This window comes from Cyprinodon tularosa, unplaced genomic scaffold, assembly GCF_016077235.1.
Source record: "Cyprinodon tularosa strain WSP-4 unplaced genomic scaffold, ASM1607723v1 ctg342, whole genome shotgun sequence".
Lineage (NCBI taxonomy): Eukaryota > Metazoa > Chordata > Actinopteri > Cyprinodontiformes > Cyprinodontidae > Cyprinodon > Cyprinodon tularosa.
Window position 1 is genome coordinate 107,861 of NW_024039055.1, and position 19,481 is coordinate 127,341.

The 19,481-nt window shown below is 37.9% G+C and overlaps 1 protein-coding gene across 6 annotated transcripts in view; it reads left to right on the top strand.

Moving 5' to 3' along the window:
* Positions 1-12,711, top strand: part of kif26ba (kinesin family member 26Ba) — a 90,697-nt gene extending 77,986 nt beyond the window's left edge. For 5 of the 6 annotated variants that reach the window (XM_038294622.1, XM_038294624.1, XM_038294625.1 and 2 more), the window contains 8 exons: positions 511-1,168; positions 1,265-2,166; positions 2,278-2,507; positions 2,905-3,039; positions 4,286-4,500; positions 6,826-7,082; positions 7,901-8,051; positions 10,353-12,711. In XM_038294622.1, coding sequence (XP_038150550.1) covers positions 511-1,168; positions 1,265-2,166; positions 2,278-2,507; positions 2,905-3,039; positions 4,286-4,500; positions 6,826-7,082; positions 7,901-8,051; positions 10,353-10,501 — 2,697 coding nt within the window. In that variant the 3' untranslated portion in view covers positions 10,502-12,711. Of the gene's footprint in view, positions 1-510; positions 1,169-1,264; positions 2,167-2,277; positions 2,508-2,904; positions 3,040-4,285; positions 4,501-6,825; positions 7,083-7,662; positions 7,871-7,900; positions 8,052-10,352 lie in introns of those variants that run through there. The other variant, XM_038294627.1, reaches the window with a different exon arrangement.
* Positions 12,712-19,481: the final 6,770 nt, after the last annotated feature.

Consider the following 19,481-nt stretch of genomic DNA (forward strand, 5'->3'; position numbering starts at 1 on the left):
ACAAGATCTTGGACACAAGCAGCTAAAGCAATGGATCTTAACTTTTCAAGTCATAAAGGTCAGTTTTGAGAACAGTAGCCCACATGGAGCCTTGACACCCGTCAATTGGTATCTATATTTAGATAACTATAATGAAATCAAGCTAATACTTTGACCAAAAGTTAGGTAGTTTTGCTCTAGTAAGAAGCCAATAAAGGGAAACTAAAATATAAGACATTATGTATCTTTTTCAATTTCATCAGCACTCCTGATACAGCATTTTGTTAGAACAGGCCAGTTAAAGTCCAGATCCATATCCAGCTATGAAGTTGTGGTTGGACTTGAAAATATTTTTTAATATTCCATAACAAAAAATTTTTTTTGTGCTTTGAAAAACTTTTTGTTGTTTATTGTTTTAATTGTAACTAAAGAGAAAAATATGACTCCTTCTTAAAGACACACATTTATTTGAAGCATACATTACTTTCTGTTGCATATCTGGATGCTTGACAATGCTTCTAACTGTTGCAGGTGGCAATGGCCAAGTTGCGGACCGGTGACACTTTAGCCAGTGGGATGTCAAACTCTGGTTCAACTATGTCCTCCTGGATGAGCGATCTCAGCATGTGCAGTGAAGCGGATCAGTCTTTTCACAGCTTCAGTCAGTCTCAAAGTCAGCAAGGGGAGGCTCTGGCTGAGTCTGAAGGCAGCCAAAGCTTCGGAGTTGAAATTCTTAATGATTATGAGAGTGGAGGAAGCCCAAGAACAGAGGATCTGGTAGGGGACCTGGTTCTGCCAGAGAAGTTGGATAAGGCCCCCCCAAACAGAGACAAACAGGGAAAACTGCCACCATCTATGGCAAAAACTAACATTCAGATATTAGCTGGTCCTGGAAATGTCTCCTCTTTCAAGTCTACCATAAGTGTTCACCCTTGCATGGTTGTCAGACCCATGGTCATACATGAGCCAACAATCCTATCCTCTCCAAAAAAGACTGCCTTTATGAAAGACCCGGGCAAATCTAAAACTGAACTTTTAGCCCCCATTTCCAGTGAGATAACCTTTGAAGACCCTTGGTTGAAACGTGGGATGGAGGAAGGGAGATCCAAAGAACTTATCTGTGAAGTTAAACCAGAAAAGAGGGAAGTAGAACCTTTAAAGATACATGCCAACGATTTCTGCAGGGATGGTAAGAAACAAGTAGATTTTGATTTTAAGCAACATTATTTATTCTTGTACTCTTTCTTATTTATCATTTGAATTTTATTAACTACCTCTGGCTTAGGTGGGGATCAAAGTAGTTGTGGCTCAGGAGGTGATGTGATGTCCTTTACAGACTCGTTCAAGAGAGTCGTGGATGGTTGTGAGATGATCTCTGTGGCTGTCCATGGTGATGGCTGCACCCAAGACATCCACCGCACAGCCAGTCTGCCCCGTGGCTGGCACCGTCTCAACCACCACGATGGCTTAGAAACTGGAACAGAGTACCGCAATTTTGGAGTCACCAATTCAACACCTTGCAGTCCTCGAGCCACACTTGAACGTACTGGATCCAAGGGAAGGCAAGGATTCTTCTCCCACAAGAAGGGGGGAATCCCACCTCTTCCACCAATACGGAAATCCAGCCTTGACCAGCGAAACAGAGCAACCAGTCCTCTCCCCCAACCCAATCATGGAGTGTCATCGCTGAGTATCATTGCAGATAGTACAGGGAACACTAGAAAACGTGGCTCCAGCATAGACAGTAGCAGACTCTTTAGTGCCAAGTTAGAACAGCTGGCCAACCGAACAAACTCTCTTGGCCGGGTCCATGGTTCACAAGGTGGGTCTCACCATTATGACTGCTTCTCCCTGGAGAGAGGTGAGAGCCTCAGGGGGGGAGGCGTTAGGGGGGACACCACCATGCCTCGTACTGGCCGCAGCATCACCCGCACCAGCTCAATATCATCTCCCACCGGAAACCCCGGCAGCCCCATTTTCAGTGGCAGTAGCAGTCCAAACAGTGCTCCACAGTCACCAGCTAAGGGCAGTGGCCAGTCAAAGATCTCAGCAGTCAGTAAGCTGCTAATGACCAGCAGTCCTAAATCTCGGAGTCTTTCTGCATCCAGCACCAAGACACTGAGCTTCTCCACCAAGTCATTAACCCAGACTAACAGCCGCAGCTCCAGCCTTCCTCCCAATGGAAAGGTAAAGGGTAACTGTTTTCAGAGTGGGATGAAACACAGCTTCTTTATTTACCTGAATGTGATCAGTTTAGCTGATAATGTAATTTCTTTTTTCATTAACAAATAACCCCAGAATTCAGTCCAGACTCAAGTTCAGCAGCAGCAAGGATCCACCCCTGGATCATGGTCTACCCAGTCCCTGAGTCGCAGCCGAGGGGGAAGTCTGACAGCCAACCTGCCTTTGCGGGCTGTTAACAGCAGAATCTCAGAGATTCTCCAGGGAAGTGCAGGATCCCGTACCAGGAGCCTTGTTCTGGGAGGAGGCAACGATCGAACAGAGGAAAGAGGATCTGGAGCAACAAGGTTCTTTTTACCTTCAGATTAAGACAGTTAGTTTATATTGTGCCACACACAACACATGACATGCAAAGGCAATTTTACAATTTTTAGCCAGTTTAAGAAGATCATAAAATGTCAAACACTTATTTTATTGAGTTTACCTGCAGAGTTTTTTTATTCTGGCTGTTGTACAGAAAAAAACATGCATTACACATGTTAAAACATAATATATATATATATATATATATATATATATATATATATATATTTTGTGAGACATCAAGTTATGTCACATCTTTAAGCAAAGATATTGACATCTTTATGACCAAAACAAATATGCAGATTGGATAGAAAAATGTTTTTCAAGTGCTAATCATTTCATGCTTTGTTTTGTATTTTATTCATTGCTTTGGTTTTTCAGTGGAGGTGGAGCAGATGGAGATAATCAGGGAGAGGAGAGGGCAGCTGTGGTCCAAACACTGCCCTCTCCTTACAGCAAGATCACAGCCCCAAGAAAACCTCACCGTTGCAGCAGCGGCCATGCAAGTGACAACAGGTAAACTGTAGTGACGGCAAGGTTTTTTCTAAGCTGCATGCTTGCGTACTTGTATATTTACACATATATTTAAGAATTGATGAATATGTGTAATAGAATGGGAATGTGCTTTAAAAAAAGTTCAGCAAATGTCCCTATTCAGCACATCAAAAAGTGTTACAGATTCCTAAATAAATAACCCAAAAGGAAGAAGATTATGTATTATTGATTATGTATTATTTACCAATTTAGGCTCCAGAACAATGAAACTCACCGGTTGGCAACAGACCTGCTGTCCAACAGGCGCACAGCTAAAGACACACCTATTAACCGCGCAGCTCAATGCCCCATGTAAATTCAAATAGATAATGAAGTTAAAACGTAAACAGGGGTCAATCAGCACGTTCTCAGACATGGTGGTTGCAGCACTTAAATGTAAGGAGCTAAAGATCTTACAGCTTGTGAATATCTGAGCTACATTTCAAGCATCCAGTGCTGATTGTTAAATAGGATTTGGTTTAATGAATCAATCAACAGCAGCCAGAAATCATCTTAAAGTGGCATATTTGAAATACCACTGGAGAAGTAGAAAGGACAGATGTGAAAAATAGATCAAATGTTCTTCATTTTTGTTCTTATTCTAGTGACATTTATTTTTTATTTTTATTTATGCATATTACTGACATGGGAAAATTTCCAACGGTTAACATAGTAAACGGCAAAAATCTGGTTTATCGCCAGCCCTAACTCAGTGCTCTTTAGGTCAGAACAGCTCACAGTGCAGAAGGGCACACAGGACACCTGGCCAGGACAGCAATCGGGTGCCATCTTGGTTGATCGACTCCTCCACCTGGAGGGCAGAACAAGCAAGGTTATGCTGGGTTTTCAGCTCTGAGTTTATCCGAAGAGGGATGCAGTCCTTGCTGCACAAGCAAAAATGGACCATGGTTTCAGAGATTGAGATTGTCTCTCCTTCCATCAGTCTGAGGTCCAGTGGGAAGAGAGACAAAAATAATTTTCTCAATAAAGATGCCGCTGGGGTACGGTTCAGGATGTGATGTAAGGGGGACAGGCTGCGTCAAAACAAAACCATAATTTGACACCCTCATTGAAGTTGGTTCTGATCTATAACATGTTTATGCATCAAAAATTAGAGGGAACATTGGTGACAAGTGAAGCTTTGTTTTCTGAAAATAGGTTTAATGTTCCCAAAGCTTTTCATTAATGATTTATTAAATTAACCTTGGTGTTTTTCTCTCCCTTATAGCAGTGTACTTAGTGGAGAGCTGCCCCCAGCCATGGGAAAAACTGCTCTATTTTACCACAGTGGATGCAGCAGTGGCTATGAGAGCATGCTAAGGGACAGTAGCGAGAACACAGGAAGTACCTCCTCAGCTCAAGACTCCCTCAGTGAACACAGCTCAGCCACCACTTCCTCCAGACGGAGCTCTAAGAGCAGCAAGAAAAACAGGAGCAACACAGGTTACAATTTGAGATATTTTTGATGCACAACCTACATTAAAAAACTATTTAAGATGGTTCAAAATAAATTTAGACTAGTTTTGTTTCTTCAGTAAAACTCATGACCATTCCTCCAACTTGTGTTATGGAGGGCTTTGTATGTGGTTAATTTTTATTAATATATAATTAGAAACTAAGAGGAGGAAATACATTACCAGAAACTCTCTTCCAAATAAAATGGTAATCATATTTTTAGTGTATCTCCATTATTTTTTTGTTTTTTAAGCAATTTTAGATTTCAGTTTTTACTAAAATGTTGAAGGATGTCAAAGACGATTAAAAAAGTAAAGATAGTTGGCAGAAATTAATTGAAAGAAGAACAGGGGGAAAAAAGCAAACAGAGAAGTAAAGAAGGCAGAGCGATGTGTTTGAAGGAGAAGCCAGGTAGGAAAGGTGACCCTGACCAGCCATCTGTGAAATGGTAAAACGGAATGTGCCGTTGTTGGCTGTAATGAATATATATTCACCAGAATATAACACAAGAGCTTACTAATGCACTTCCTAAATGACTCTCTTCTGCTCTAGCATAACGGTGGATGTGTGCATAAAATAAGATTAAAAAGAGTCTGTAAGGTTTACTGTGGGACTGATTATTGATCTAAACTAGAATTAGGCTTTCATCCTCAGTGTGTATGGTCTCACCTTCAAATTATATGCAGACAATCTTGATTTTGATGCAGAGGATTGTGATCTCTATTTTGCCTTAACCCCAACAAATTATCAGGGACAAAGAGCCAATGTACTTTCAATCTCTCTCAAGAAGGACTGCCGAGATGGAGAAAATATGAATTTTGTGTAAAATATAAAAAGCAATGTCCAGCTATGAGGTTCATTAAATCATCTGCTGAGTCTTTCTTTGTGCCTGATTTCCATTTGATTGGATTCCTTTTTTAATCAATGCCTTTGACAGTCTGACCACTCAGAATCGAGTCCTCATGCAAATGTCTCTGCTTGACCTCTCTGTGCAGCACTGAGACCAAAGTAAGCTGAAAATCATATTAAAATTCATGCTTTCCTCACACTTAAACATCTTATCTTACACTTCTTCTGCTAAGCTTCAAATATCTTAACATGGCTGCCCACTTCTATGCTAGTTAATAGTTTACTGTGTAATGCAGAAAAAGACTGATCTATTAGGTCATATTGTTTATTTGAAACTCCAAAAGGTATACAAATCCCTTTAGATTTTTGTCAGCTTAGAACCCTAAACTTTTATTTTTGTGAATTTCATATAAAAACAAAAAAGGTTCATAATTTTGAAATTTAAGGAAAATTATACATTTAAACGTTTTTATACTTTCAGTGTAGAACAACTTATTACTGGTAAAGCAATGACAGGTTTAGTCTCACGAAGGATGGCTCCTCCAGCTTTGCACATCTAGAGACTGAGGGGTTTTTTGCTTGTTTTTCTATTCAAAATAGTTTGACTTCTAGAACATAAGATAGAAAGTATATGATGATAATTTTCAAAAATTTTTTTTTACAAGTATTGAAAACTAATCACCCTCTGGGTGTATTGTTGAATTAATCCTGTGGCCTATTGCAGCCTTCTTTCTTCCAGTTTTGATTTAACCCACAGTGAATGCTGCCACCACCGTGTTAAATACAATTCAATTCAGTTTATTTATATAGCGCCAATTCACAACACAAGGCACTTTACAATTCAACCATGTCATTCAGTGAAATCGATTAAAAGTTTTCTATCTAAGGAAAACCGGTTGATTGCATAAACTCATTGACTCAAAGGCAATCCCTCACACCAAGCATGCTTTTAGCGACATTGGAGGGGGGGGGGGGGGGGGGGGGGGGGGGGGGGGGGGGGGATCGCTTTTAACAAGAAGAAACCTCCAGCAGCACCAGAGACTGTAGGAATAGTGAAAAAGCATTATAGGACCTGTTACTTTCAACCACAAATAACCTTTTTTCATACTGTGTTCCCTGCTTCCTTTCTGGCAAACTGTTATACTTTTTACTTTTCGTAAAAAGTTATCAGATTGGTGTATTTTAGACTGGTTTCCATGTCAACGAGACTCCCATATTTATCTAAGATTATACATTTCAGTTCCTTTAGATTTAGAGTTGCAGTAAATAATTAAGCAAATGAAAAAACTAACTCTGTAATTTTTTTTAAACATTTAGATTAGCTTTTGATCAGTTAAATAATGGAAAATAAAATCACATACATTTCAAATGAACAATTGTTAAAGACAGCACCATATAAGAGTAAGAGTAAGAGTACCATATTTCTCTACACCTGAAAACACGGATCCTCTTCTCCTCTTTCAGGCCTCCAGCGGCGACGTCTGATCCCAGCTCTGACCCTGGACTCATCTTCTTCACCTTCTCAGCGCTCCTCCAAACAGGCCGTTACATCCTCCTCCTCCTCCAGTCCAGGTGCATGCTGGGTGGACGGCCCACTGGGGCCTCCCACACCCTCTAACCACTGGGGTGTAGCTGCATCCACAGAAACGATTGAGATCAAAGTGTATGAGATCGATGACGTGGAGCGACTGCAGAAGAGAAGAGACAAAGGAGGAAGCAAGGTAAGCTTTTGGTTTTCTTGAGAAGAAGAATTAATACATCTAAATATTGTAAAATAAGGCACAATGGAAGAACAGCAGGAGTTCTACTCCTCTTCATGATGTAAAATTAATTTAGAGAAAAAGATATGTTTACGTATCTGGCACATGCTTTTTATCCAAGGTGACTTACAAGTGAGGACAGAACAACACGGTTAATATCGAGCTAAGAATAAGCCAGAGATGCTTTTCAACTGCTTGTTGAAGACCAATAGTAAAGCCAGCTTCTTAACGGAAATGTTCTAATAGAACAAAAACACACTTAAATATAAAAAATAAACCTTTTTTTTTTTTTTTACAACATGTACAGCAATGAGGAGTTGTCCCTTGCTAAGAGTTTTAATTTCATCTAAAGATTGTAATACATTCTTGGAATTAGCAGAACAGACTTCAACATTGAAAATTATTCTAGAAATATGCACAGTGCAGGTTTTTCAGTTTCAATTGTCACAGTAAGCTTCTGTGTATTCAAGGGGGGGAGAAGTAAGGAGCTTTGGAGAAGAGGAAGGGACAGAATTGCATGAAGTATAGATTTTCTCTGCAGCTACCTTAAGAAAGCCACTTAACCCCCAACTGGTCCAGCGAAGCGGCCCTGTGTCCCAGATCCCCAACTGAGGTCCAACTGGGAATCGATGAGGGGTGAATGTGAGCAGAAGTGTGAATTTAAAGCATGCTGCTGCTGAATGAGAGCCACATGTGCTTCGACAGTCGCTCCTATGGACATGTAAAGGTAAATAAAACCCTTTCACATTGCTGGCACTTTCTCTGTTTGCGTCTGTCAGGAGGGCGTGTTCGTCAGTGCCAAGCTGCGAGGGTTGGAGCACCGCCAGCAGCGAATCAGTGAAGTCAGAGCCAAGTACCAGTGTCTGAAGAAAGAACTGGAGCAAACCAAACAGCACTTGATGCTGGAGCCACACAAATGGACAGCTGAGTGTAAGTGTAGCACATTAGGGAATGTCTGTGTGTGTGAGAGTGGGAGATAAGCAGTAAGCAGCTGCTTAGAGAAGGCTTTTAAGAGATCATTTGTCAGAAATTAACCCAATAATTTATCAGCCTCATTTAGTATTGGAGTTTTTTAAAGTCAATTCATTTTTATGAGTCTACACGGCTTCTTAACTTTCATTTATTCACCCAATGGAAGAAAAACCAACAATTAGAAAATAAAGCATTTATCTGAGTGCAGCAGGCAAAGCAGCTCTGATAGCTTTTATTTCTGTATCTTCACCAGTAGGTCTTCAGCTTATAACATGTTTACATTTAATGTTTACACATGTAAACTTCAAATTATCATGTGAAAAGTATGCACTGCAAACAAAGCAGCAGTAAAGTGGAAAGCAAATATAACACGACTATCAGAATTAATTTCAGAAAGAAACCGAGTGCTGAGATGCGCATACAGTATGTCTTCAGACTCCTGAGTAGATATTTTGTAAAAGCACTGCTGTTCAGAATCTTTTGGGGTATTTCTCTTGCAGCTTTTCATTTAAAGAAATTATTTTTGCTTCAGAATATAGCAAACCAGCTTGTTGCCTTAAACTCTTGCTGAATGTTTTTAATGTGCATCTCTGTCGCTGCCTTGAGTCTTTTCCAGCCTCTCTCAAATCATCATTAAATCTTTCTCTGTATTCATGCATAGCCAGATTCTTATCAACTTAAGAAATATCTACACAGCATGATGCGCCATCACCATGTGATTTGTTTTTCTCATTGAATTTACCACGTAAGCTAACCCCTCCCTCTACTTGCTCACACCTAAGAGGTTGACTTAAACCTGTTTAGGGGCCTGAAATATCCCTAAACCTGTAGTGTTTTGCTCTGAACAGCTGTTATCGATCAAATCTGTTTAAGCTGATGTGGAGGATTCCTGTAGAGTGCATCCAGCTGTCTCACCCTGCTTTAGTCCATAAGTTGGTTAGGCTGAATAGCACCACAGTCGGCTGGTTCCTACAGACCACAGCTGTTAACCTCAGCTCTTTCACTGATTTACAGTTTTTACTAAGAACTGGGTTAGAATAGATTAGCAGCTTGGTGTGAGCTCCAGGAATGTTGTTTAAATAATTTTTTTGCTATAAACAACCTTTAAAGAAAAATTCTGGTCAACATGGAATGCTCAGTGGATCATTATCTATAGCTAAAACAAATACATTGGCGGTGATTTAATGAATTTAGTGTTAATCAGTAAGAAAATTAAACTAATAATTTTCGTAGCCATCACTGAGAGGCCATTTTTGCCCAAACATAGAAACACCTTATTCCACGGTGCGGTAAGCCTAGTTCCATTCTCCTTGCTCAAGAGGGCTCAAAGAATTGAATATTAACAGATTATCTAAAGATCTATATGCTTATTTTAATAGGCATGTGTTTTTTTAATATATAAATAGGATAAAAGAAAGCACACATTCAGCAAATTATCAGGTCAAATAATCAGAAAAATTATCAACCTAACTATAAGGGAGGCTTTGGGGAGCAGAGCTTTTTATACCTTCTTGGACTAAAGGTGAGCTTTGATGCAGAAGCCTGCCTCTGGATGGAAGTGATCTGATATCCCAGGTGATATAAATCTTCCAGAAATGACAGATGGTTCTTCATGCAGCAGAAACGTCATGCGGTCGTCCAGTTTAAAATCTGAGCTCAGCAGCTTAAACCCAGGACCACATTACTGGCTAAACGTGCGATGTCACCATGAGCAAAGGACCCTCAGAGAGCCAGCTTCTGGAAAAATCGGACTTTTAGAATTGACCAGGTCTAATTTGTTTTCTTTCCCTTCAAGCTTTCCCTCTGAGTCAAAATGGGTTGACTGCTGTGTTTTTTGGTGTTTTTGATACTTTTGTTAATACTGACTCTGTCTCCACACCGCAAAGCAGCATCTTTTTAATCCTAGTATATTAGTATAATGACAGTAAATACTTTCTTTTTTTGTATTCTGTTCATTTTTTTCTAATTAATACGTCTTAGGCCTTGAGAAAACTTAAATTAGTTAGAAATAAATTATCATGGACTAATTCTGTCAATTATGGAGGTAATAGGGGGGCACTGGATATAGTTTTAGAGTGTAAGAGGTAAGGGGTTATTTGAATATGAATATATTTTGCTCTTTTTAGTGATATGCACACAAAATCCATTCATGTTTGCAGCTGTAATGTGACAAAAAATGTAAAGGTTACCACCTACTTAAATGCAGCAAGATTTTAACAAATCCCAACATAAGTTTTTCTCCATCTCTCTTGTTTCCAGTTGAGCTGCAGCAGCCCTACGACTTGGACTCCATGGAGTATTTGGAAGCTCTGGAAACAGTGACAGACAGACTGGAGACCAGAGTTAACTTTTGCAAAGCACATCTTATGATGATTACCTGCTTTGATGTTTCCTCAAGGCACCGGTAGATGGATTAAAGGCTGAGGAGCCAACAAGAGAAGCACATTGAGAAAACATTATTCTAATACTGGATAATGGAAAACTTGGAACAAGGATCATAAAAAGAGAGGGACCTGTTATTCATGCAAGAGGTTTATACATTACTCCGGATGTAAGAAGACTCAAGGACAGATCAGATGAATGAATGAAGAGCTCAACAGAGATAACTAACAAGGACCAAGCTTTTAACGTAACATCGGTTGCATTCTGATAACATCTATTTATCTGGTTCGGTGGAAATGTTCAAGGGAGAGAACCATTTCTACAACAAATGATTACACCAAGCAAACAACATTTTAAAAAACTAATTTCATGGTGCACACTGAGTTAAGAATGTACAGAAAAAAAAAGAGTCTGTACATCAAAAATGGCACTTTTTAAAAAGGACAAAGAAAATGAGGAAGAAAGGGGCTGTAAATGAGTTTTAATGAGAGAAAGATGTTGAATTGTTTCCCTGAGAGACAAAAGAAGACATTTAAGATAAGTGCCTTGAAAACATTCCCAACACCACAAAGACCAACCTTTTCTGATTTTTGTGTACATTCTGTGGGCGGTGCTAGTATGGGAGGAAAAAATCCAAATTGATGTCCTTGGAAATTCTCAGTCATTTCTGAATATGACGTTTTTTCTGTGGGTTTGTGTTTCCTAAATCAATTCAAAAAGAAGAAGAAAAAAAACATTTTAGTGTATTGTCATTGGTTTGTTAATGAGAGAAACTACTTTACTGGAACAAAAACTTAAGGGATACTGAGAATTCAGGTACAGTGTGTAAGTGCACAGAGAGAGAAACTGTCTGTAATGTTTCTGCCTGATTTTGTCTCTCAAATGGTGCAAATTTGAGTTTCTATCCGCTGTACTCTGGAGGATTCCTTTAGTTCAGTTCCTCCGATTCTGATGTGATAGCTTTTTCATGTTCAACAAAGAAAAGAAGTGTGTGAGTCACACAGGAGTGGAGGTGAAAAGATCTCTCTCTGATCCAGTTTTAAGTGCATCCACTGACTGGTTGGCTGCCTGCTGAGTGACTGACCGTTATTTGTATCTGTGTTGTTGTGCTTTACTCTAAAAAAAAAATCTGAATGGTTCATAAATATGTTTCTTTTTTCTTAATAAGGTTTCCTTTTTTATTCGAGGTAAATGGGACCATGTAGAGGCTGTGTGTGATAATAAAGAAATATTTAAGATGCACTACAAGGAGAAAATATTATTACTGTAGTGAATGCTATTGAAAGATAAAATTTACATCAAAGCAACTAATTAAATAAGAATTTGTATACATTAGGGCATTAGGACTGTGTTCAATAATTGTAAAGAATCTATAAAACTCACAGAAGAAAGCATCTTAAAATTCATAGCTCTCTTCCTGGTTCCATTTATTTTGTATGGATAGAAATGTAAAAAAAAAATGTTAATATTATCTATTGTTCTTGATATGTTTATTATCTTAATGTTTGTAAAAAAAATATAGATAGATGAAAGAGCCCGTTTCCCCATGAAAAGCATAAGCTTTCTGTTTATATGCTTCGTCTCTCTTATAGTCTACAGTCATCAGCGTTGCTGTCCTGAACGTAACCCATAACTCCAACAGTTTGCTGTGTTTTTACTGCTCTCATATGAGGAGCAAAAACACCACAATAATCTATGGGTCTGATTATTCGAAACCACCTCATGGTTTATTTTCTATTGGTGGTTTATTGTTTTATTAGACCTGCCAACAGTACAAAAAAATTACAGCTGAAAATAGATATTTACATCTATTGCATAGAAGCAAATTTTTTTTCTTCTTTCTCTGACGGAAAGTAAGACAAAATATTCTTGTCAGCTCGGATTATAAAAGTTATTTCCCTTAAGTAAATTTGCTCTACAGCAATTATAGAAGATATAACATTTAAGAGCACTTTAATTCCTTTCTTTGAAGTTTTCGAAGTAAGCACATTTAGAAACACAAATCAATAAACTTGTAAAATATTTGACAAAGCCTAGATGGATTTTATGGCTTGGAAGGCTGCTAAAAAGTTTTATCTACAAGATTACATTTGAAGAAAACCTGTAGATGGATTTTAAAACAAAACTGCTTCGTTGTTTAAGAACATGGGAATTTAAAAAGAAATCAGTAGAAAGGTGGCCTACAGACCAGACTTGGTTACACCGTTTGTTTGAAAAGGAAAAGGCCAAAACTCCAGCTCACTCTAAAAATCCTGAGGAAGAATACCAACAACAATATAAACATTAAGGTTAAAAGGCACCAAAAACTTCTGACTTTGAAATAATGCTCTGTTTATTTGGCATTTACCAAGGGTTGTTTATAACAATGCAGACTGATCTTGAACAGGAAGTGTTCATTTTGCAAATGTTTATTATACACAATGCAAATATCTAGTTTGAGCTGTATCTGCCATTTGATCCTTGTAATGCTCCTTTAAATGAGATAAAGCCATGGTGTTTCTACAGTGCAGAGATGTGATAAAAGCCATGATTTTAAATCAACCCCAACACCAAAACACTTTTGACAACCCCATCACAACTATTTTTTTTAAGGTATTTGACTTAATGAGGTTTCTTTTTTTTCTTTTTTCATCTGTTAAAGTATTCTAAACCAATCCAACTGTCATGAATCAAAGTTTAGTTATTTTAAGCTCAAAGAGCAAAACTCTTAATTAAGCCTTTTATTTATTTGCACCTTATAATCTTGCAGTTTCTATGCATTTAACAAAAATGTCTGTACATACTTTTTCCAAGTCCATGCCATATATGAATTTATATACTGTTTAAACATGGCATATAGCAACTCATTTTTTATTTTGTATATTCTTCTGTTGCTGTTGATTTGATTGAGTCCAGTTGTCTCTCTGGGGAGGGGGAGGTTCAATGATACAGGATTTTTCCTAAAGCTCTGTTAACTGTAAACAGTTCAGTCTGTATGTAGATTTTAAACATATTGATGCAGTTTATCACAGCAGAATAAAGATGATAGAGGAATGTTCAATAGGTGTAGATTTCCAGCTTTCAAAGGTTTTACTGTATTACTTCAGATTTTGTTTTTTTTTAAACACGTAACAATTTGGGGTTTTTTTGCTGCCGAAGATTCTCAGTCATCCAGATCAGTCATTCCAAAAACCCAAACGACCACCATTCCGAAGTGGCGGACATGTTCGCCGGTTCAATTTGCATGTTTTCTAAGCCAAAATTAGGCTTTGTTTTTGGTCCACTCAAAAAAGCCTTGAACTCAGCGCGAATTCTGACATTTTGAATTGAAAAAGCTTCCTGGGTGGGAAGCGAAACGTCTTCAAACTTAGGAAACAAAGTCCAGTAGATTATTTTATTTTATCTTTTTTACATTTTTGGAATTAGTTTCTTTGCATACGCATGTTCTAAAAACATGTATTCCTAAACTAACTAAAATGTTGGTGGGTAATTGCTGAAAAAGTCTGAATATGTCATAAACAACATCAAGTAAGATCTTCTCTCACCTAGGGGTGGCTTGGCACTGGTTCTTTTCAAATGAGTATTAAGAAATTCAATTTACCTTTCAGTATATGTATGGAAGTAAAACTTTGTAAGCCTCGTCAACCAACAAACTAACAGCTCATGAGTCTTTAGAGAATATTTTATTCCAGTGCCTAAAGACAGCAACATGCTAGCTATGATATATACTGTATGTATGTGAGCTCCTAACAGTGTTAGGAGGCCTTATCAGGAGCTAACGGTGTTAGTGGTGCTAACAGTTGTAACAGTACTTGTATGTTTACATGAACAAGTTGAGATGTTTTTCATTCTCTAAAACAGACAGGGACGTCAGGGAAGTTTTATTTACTAGTCTGCTTTTTCAAAAAATAGAGCTTTGTAAGGTTGCCATTAACTTAAATTGCAGTGTTTCTTTAACAGAGGCAGCCCAAATACCCTCACAATTTCTTCATTATCTGAAGAAAGTCTAAAGTTCTTTAATGTAACAAAAAGAACATATAAAAACAATGTTTTTCGTGGATACAAATATGTTAAGGACTAAAAGTTTGGAAAAAGGATGGTATTCATATAAGCAAAAAATATCAGTTTTATTTGTAGACAAGGCAATAAAACATTGATATTACTTTGAATCACTTCATATACGTTTACCTTTTTAATCTGCAACCTATGGCATGTCAGCTTTTTTCATGTTTATTTTGGTCCTTTTGTGAATTTTTTCAGAACCTCAACATCAAAGTAAACAAAAATGAACAAATCACTAAGCATATAATTGTTAAAACTCTTGAGTGAAAGCTGGAAGTCTACTTTTATTCAGTCTGAAATGCTTAACCTCAACCAATGGTGGTGGCAGACTACAAATGAGCATTAGAAAAACAGAAATATAGGGTATTAACTAGAGATAAGAAGGGTTTAAAATGTCATAGGACCAATATGTGTGAACAGAAATGCCTGTAATCACATTACAGACATTGTCGGCATCGGATATTTCAGGAGCCTAAAACAAAATCCTGTACATGTTTTCAGTGTTAAGATGCTATGGTGGGAGGATTCCGCTCTGACTCGCTGTTAAATCTGTGTACTTTGTTAACGCTTTATAACTCAAGCAATAACTCAACATAATTGATGGTTTGGTGTCACTGTTTAAAGCAAACATGTAAATCCATGTGAATATGTGCCGGGTTTAAAATCAAATCCCTACATGTTTCTCTGAAGTCTTTGCAATCTCCAATGTGTTATCAGAATATCCAAAATATAGCATATTTAACTTGTTATAGAGGAATGTTGTTGTAAAGTCAAGGTCGGACCATATTTACCAAAAACAAACATATTTTCATCTACAAAGATGTAAGAATTGTAAGTGTATCTAAATAACTGCTATTGATACCTTCCCAACCAAATTCAAAATGGTCCCAGAATATTATTAACATTTCAGATCATATCTAACAAAATAACAGTATTCTGGTTTTCTCTATGATGTACCCATATATCAACATTGTATGGCTCTGTATAGACCTGCTGCAATGAAAAAAGGTCTGACTCTTCTTCTTTTTGATGGGAAAAAAGATAGAGGGATGTAAATAAAGGAATGTATTTAGCCGACTCTTCATTTTTTGCAACATCAACATAAATCCTGGTATGTCTGTCAGCTCTAATTAAATATTAAATAATTTAACTGTTATGTTAAGAAATCAGACAGATTCATAAATGAATTGAAAAAGACAGATACAGCTTTAATTGCGTGTACAAGATAAACATTGTGTGTAGATCTGACCTGAAGCATTCTGCCATGCAAGTTTTAAATCAGCTGCAACACTGTGCATCTGGGCTAACGACTGCTGCAGGAATGTGCCACTGCCAGCCCTCCACTTACAACCCCACCCGGATAAGAGGATCTAAAAGATGGTGGGTAAGAGGAACCTTTAGGCAAATCTTTTCTCTGGTAGCTGAAGGATTTTTTCCCAGCTTCTTGGGACCTGTTTACCAGTTTACCACTGAAGCAGGTGAGTCCAATCTTCACCGTGAATTAACCTGTGCAGATTGGACTCACCTGCTTCAGTGGCTGGGTAGATTAAATACATGACATGGAGATGACTTGTTGACTCCACATTGCCCATGTCTGAAGTGAATCCAGTAGAACTTTTTATTGCCTGCCTGGAATGGGTGACAATAGTTGAATAAACTTTTGGTTCTCAAAATGGTATCGGTGCCCTATTTGCTACGATACCAATACCACCATTTTAGTGCTGGATTGGTGCCCCATCCGATACTAGTATCGTTGCACTACTTTTGGAGTAACCCTGAGTGTTTCCTAGTTTGGAGCTGAGTTCTGTACAGGAAAGTGTTGGAAATGGCATGGCCTATTCTGGAGAAACCTTTGAAGGTTGGAGTGCAAATATTCTGTGGATATCTCTGTTAGGAGATGGTGATTAGGAGCAATTAGATGTGTTGTTTTAAAAAAAAAAATCTCTTCTTAAAATATGCCTCAATAAAGACATCAGATTTTAAGCACCAAAGCACTAAATACGATTAATTTATGACAATGTTCATGTTACTCTTACATGTACAGTATGATCAATTAGCATTGCAAAGAAAATCTGCCACTCATGAATTTTTTTGCGAATCATGTCAATAATTACATCCTTTTGTGTTGCACCTAGACACATATTCAATTCACACAAACAATTATGATGTATGTCACATTTTTATTGTTTACCAACCTTTCTTTAAATATATAGTTCTCTCACATTAATATACAATCTAAATGTTAAATCTAAAACTCAACTTATAAACTTATATTTATTTATTAAAAATCTTTAATTTGGAAAATGCCAATTAACTGTGTCCCTTTAAGAGTTCACTTTGTGGCCACACCCTCAAGGCACAGGAACGCCTTTGAAGGACTTGGCCCACCTTTTCCTCTTATCTTCTATGCCAGGGGTAACGGATTAAAAAAAAATCAACAACCAGTAAAGGTTCAGAGACATTTATATGTATAATCTGTAACTTTAAACAGAATTTAACACAATCAAAAATAAGGGTTTTTATTAGTGCTGTCAAAATTATCGCGTTATTATCGCGTTAACGCGAGGCCATTTTAACGGCGATAATTTTTTTAACGTGAGATTAACGCTATGTGGTTTTATGGTACAATTTTCCAAGTACATCCCGCTGCAGCCTGCGGGAAGGCGGGGCTATTTTCCCCCAGTCTATGCATTTCTCATAGGGTTCAAGAGCGGAGCTCCTCAAGGGAAAAAGACGCTCATACACTGGGTGACGCTAGTGCCTTTTCTTTAAGCCCCACCACCAACAAACAAGTTGAGTGTCTGGTAACTAGTAGCAACCTGAAATACGCTGAGAAAACAGACTACTGAGGTGAAATGGAATCTGCTACGGCACGCTTGCTGTCACAGGTCGGTATCGTGTGTGTGTGTGTGTGTGGGTGGGTGGGTGTGTCTGTGTGTGGGTGGGTGGGTGTGTGTGTGTTCTCATTTTTGTTAAGAGTCTGAAAAGTAACTTTCATAGACTACCTCCATCTAGTGATGTCCGTCTATTGATTTTGATGTATTGATTGAAAATTGTTCATTATTATCTTGGTTAATTAACATCTAATGTTAACTGTACTACATTTTATAGCAGTAGGGTAAAATGTTTGTCTTTGTTCAAAAGACTGTATTAACTGTAAAGACTGTCTTTTACATCAGCCTGTTTTCAGGGCCTTTTTTTTGGCTACATATTTGTTATTTTTTGCTACATGCCTCCCCATCTTCTTGCCATATGTTTCTATGGCATAAATCAGTATCTGTGACCTGTTCTCATTTAAAAAAAGAACATTGGCACAAACCTAGCCTGTATGTATTTTTAGTATGTCATCGAGAGTATTTAAATGATTTTCAATCAGAAAAAAAATTTGCGATTAAAATGCGATTAATCGCGAGTTAACTCAGGCATTGATGCGATTAATCGCGATTAAAAAATTTAATAGATTGACAGCACTAGTTTTTATGCATCCATGTTAGACATTTAATTTTTAATAAAAAAAAAAAAAAAAAAAAAAAAACATTTTTCCATTTTAAAATCTAAAATGTTTTTTGAAGTAGAGAACAACAATTGTTCAGTTTGGTATATACACAATTTCCTGATTTACATATTTTATAATGCATCTGAACTGCCCGTTTGTTATTTTTCTTTCTTTTTTATTGCTTATTTAGAGCAGTTCGCTATAGGCTGCCCTGCAGGCTTTTAAAACTGGGTTTGAATGGCGTCAAAGCCAATTCTCAGGCACTTATCAAGGTGCTCATTTTGAACCTGGATCGATATTTATTTTAGATTATGGTCATGGTGGAGAATCCTGCTTCAGGTTGAGCCAAACATACTCAAAATATGCAGGATCATCTTTGAGCACACCATTTCTATTTTCTTTGACCAGTTCACTGTTGTTCTTCCAGCAGTCCACACTTTCTCTGCTCTCTTTTTCTCATCGTCTTCTCCTTCTTTACCATCGGCCACCTTGCCAAAGGTTCGCCTGCTGTGTCTAAAGGTGGCTCACAGCACAGACCCAGACTGACAACTCTCATTGGCTTATTTGTATCAAGTACAGCCTGGTCCCGGTCGCTCCAGATGGCTTTACCATTTTAACAGGAGAAGAGGTGCAAGTTAAGTTAGACACTGTCGTGGGACAACATGTGGTAATTTATAAAATAAAGTTTTAAATCAGGTTGGGTCCAGATTAGTCCACAGTTGGGTCTGGATCCAGACCGCGGTCTGCTAATCCGGGACCTCTGTTCTATGCCCTTGAGGTGTGGCCACAAATTGATCTGTAAGAAGCATTAATTAACGTTGCCATGGTGAATCCTGTCATCTCTGGCTATGTCTGAATGTGTAGCCTAACCCTTATATAATGCACTATATAGAGGTTACAGTATGCCATTTTGTAGGGGTGTCCAAAAGTCTATTGGATAAAGTAGAGCATTCAAAATTAGAAAAGTAGTGTACATTGGATGTGTTCAGTTTCAGAGTCTGCGTCCTTCGAAGGACCCGGTCTACCTGAAATGGGCCATTAAAAAAAAGGAGGCTGGAAGAGTTCAGCTATAGAACAAAATTTGATTTATAGTCCCCAAACTGCACAGATATTGGAATCTGTGCTTAAATGTCAGTCAAACCCATAGGTACAGGGAAATATTAAATCTTTCCATAAACCAAAAATTACTCACTATTTTCATTAATTTCAGATAAAATTATTTACATACATTTATATTATTAAACTGAACTTACCATATTCACCACTGTTCTGTGACATTTCCCATTTTCCTCTGAACAAGGAGTAGCCGGCTTGGTTGGACTCACAATGAATCAAGGGATACCCCAGGCAACGGAGGACATGCCAGACCACCCTTGAAAAACGGTAAAAAGAAGGCTGCATTTGTCAGCCACATAACCAGAAGTCTTCCTATCTGAAGAGTACACGGTTCAGCGCTATGAAGTAGTCGG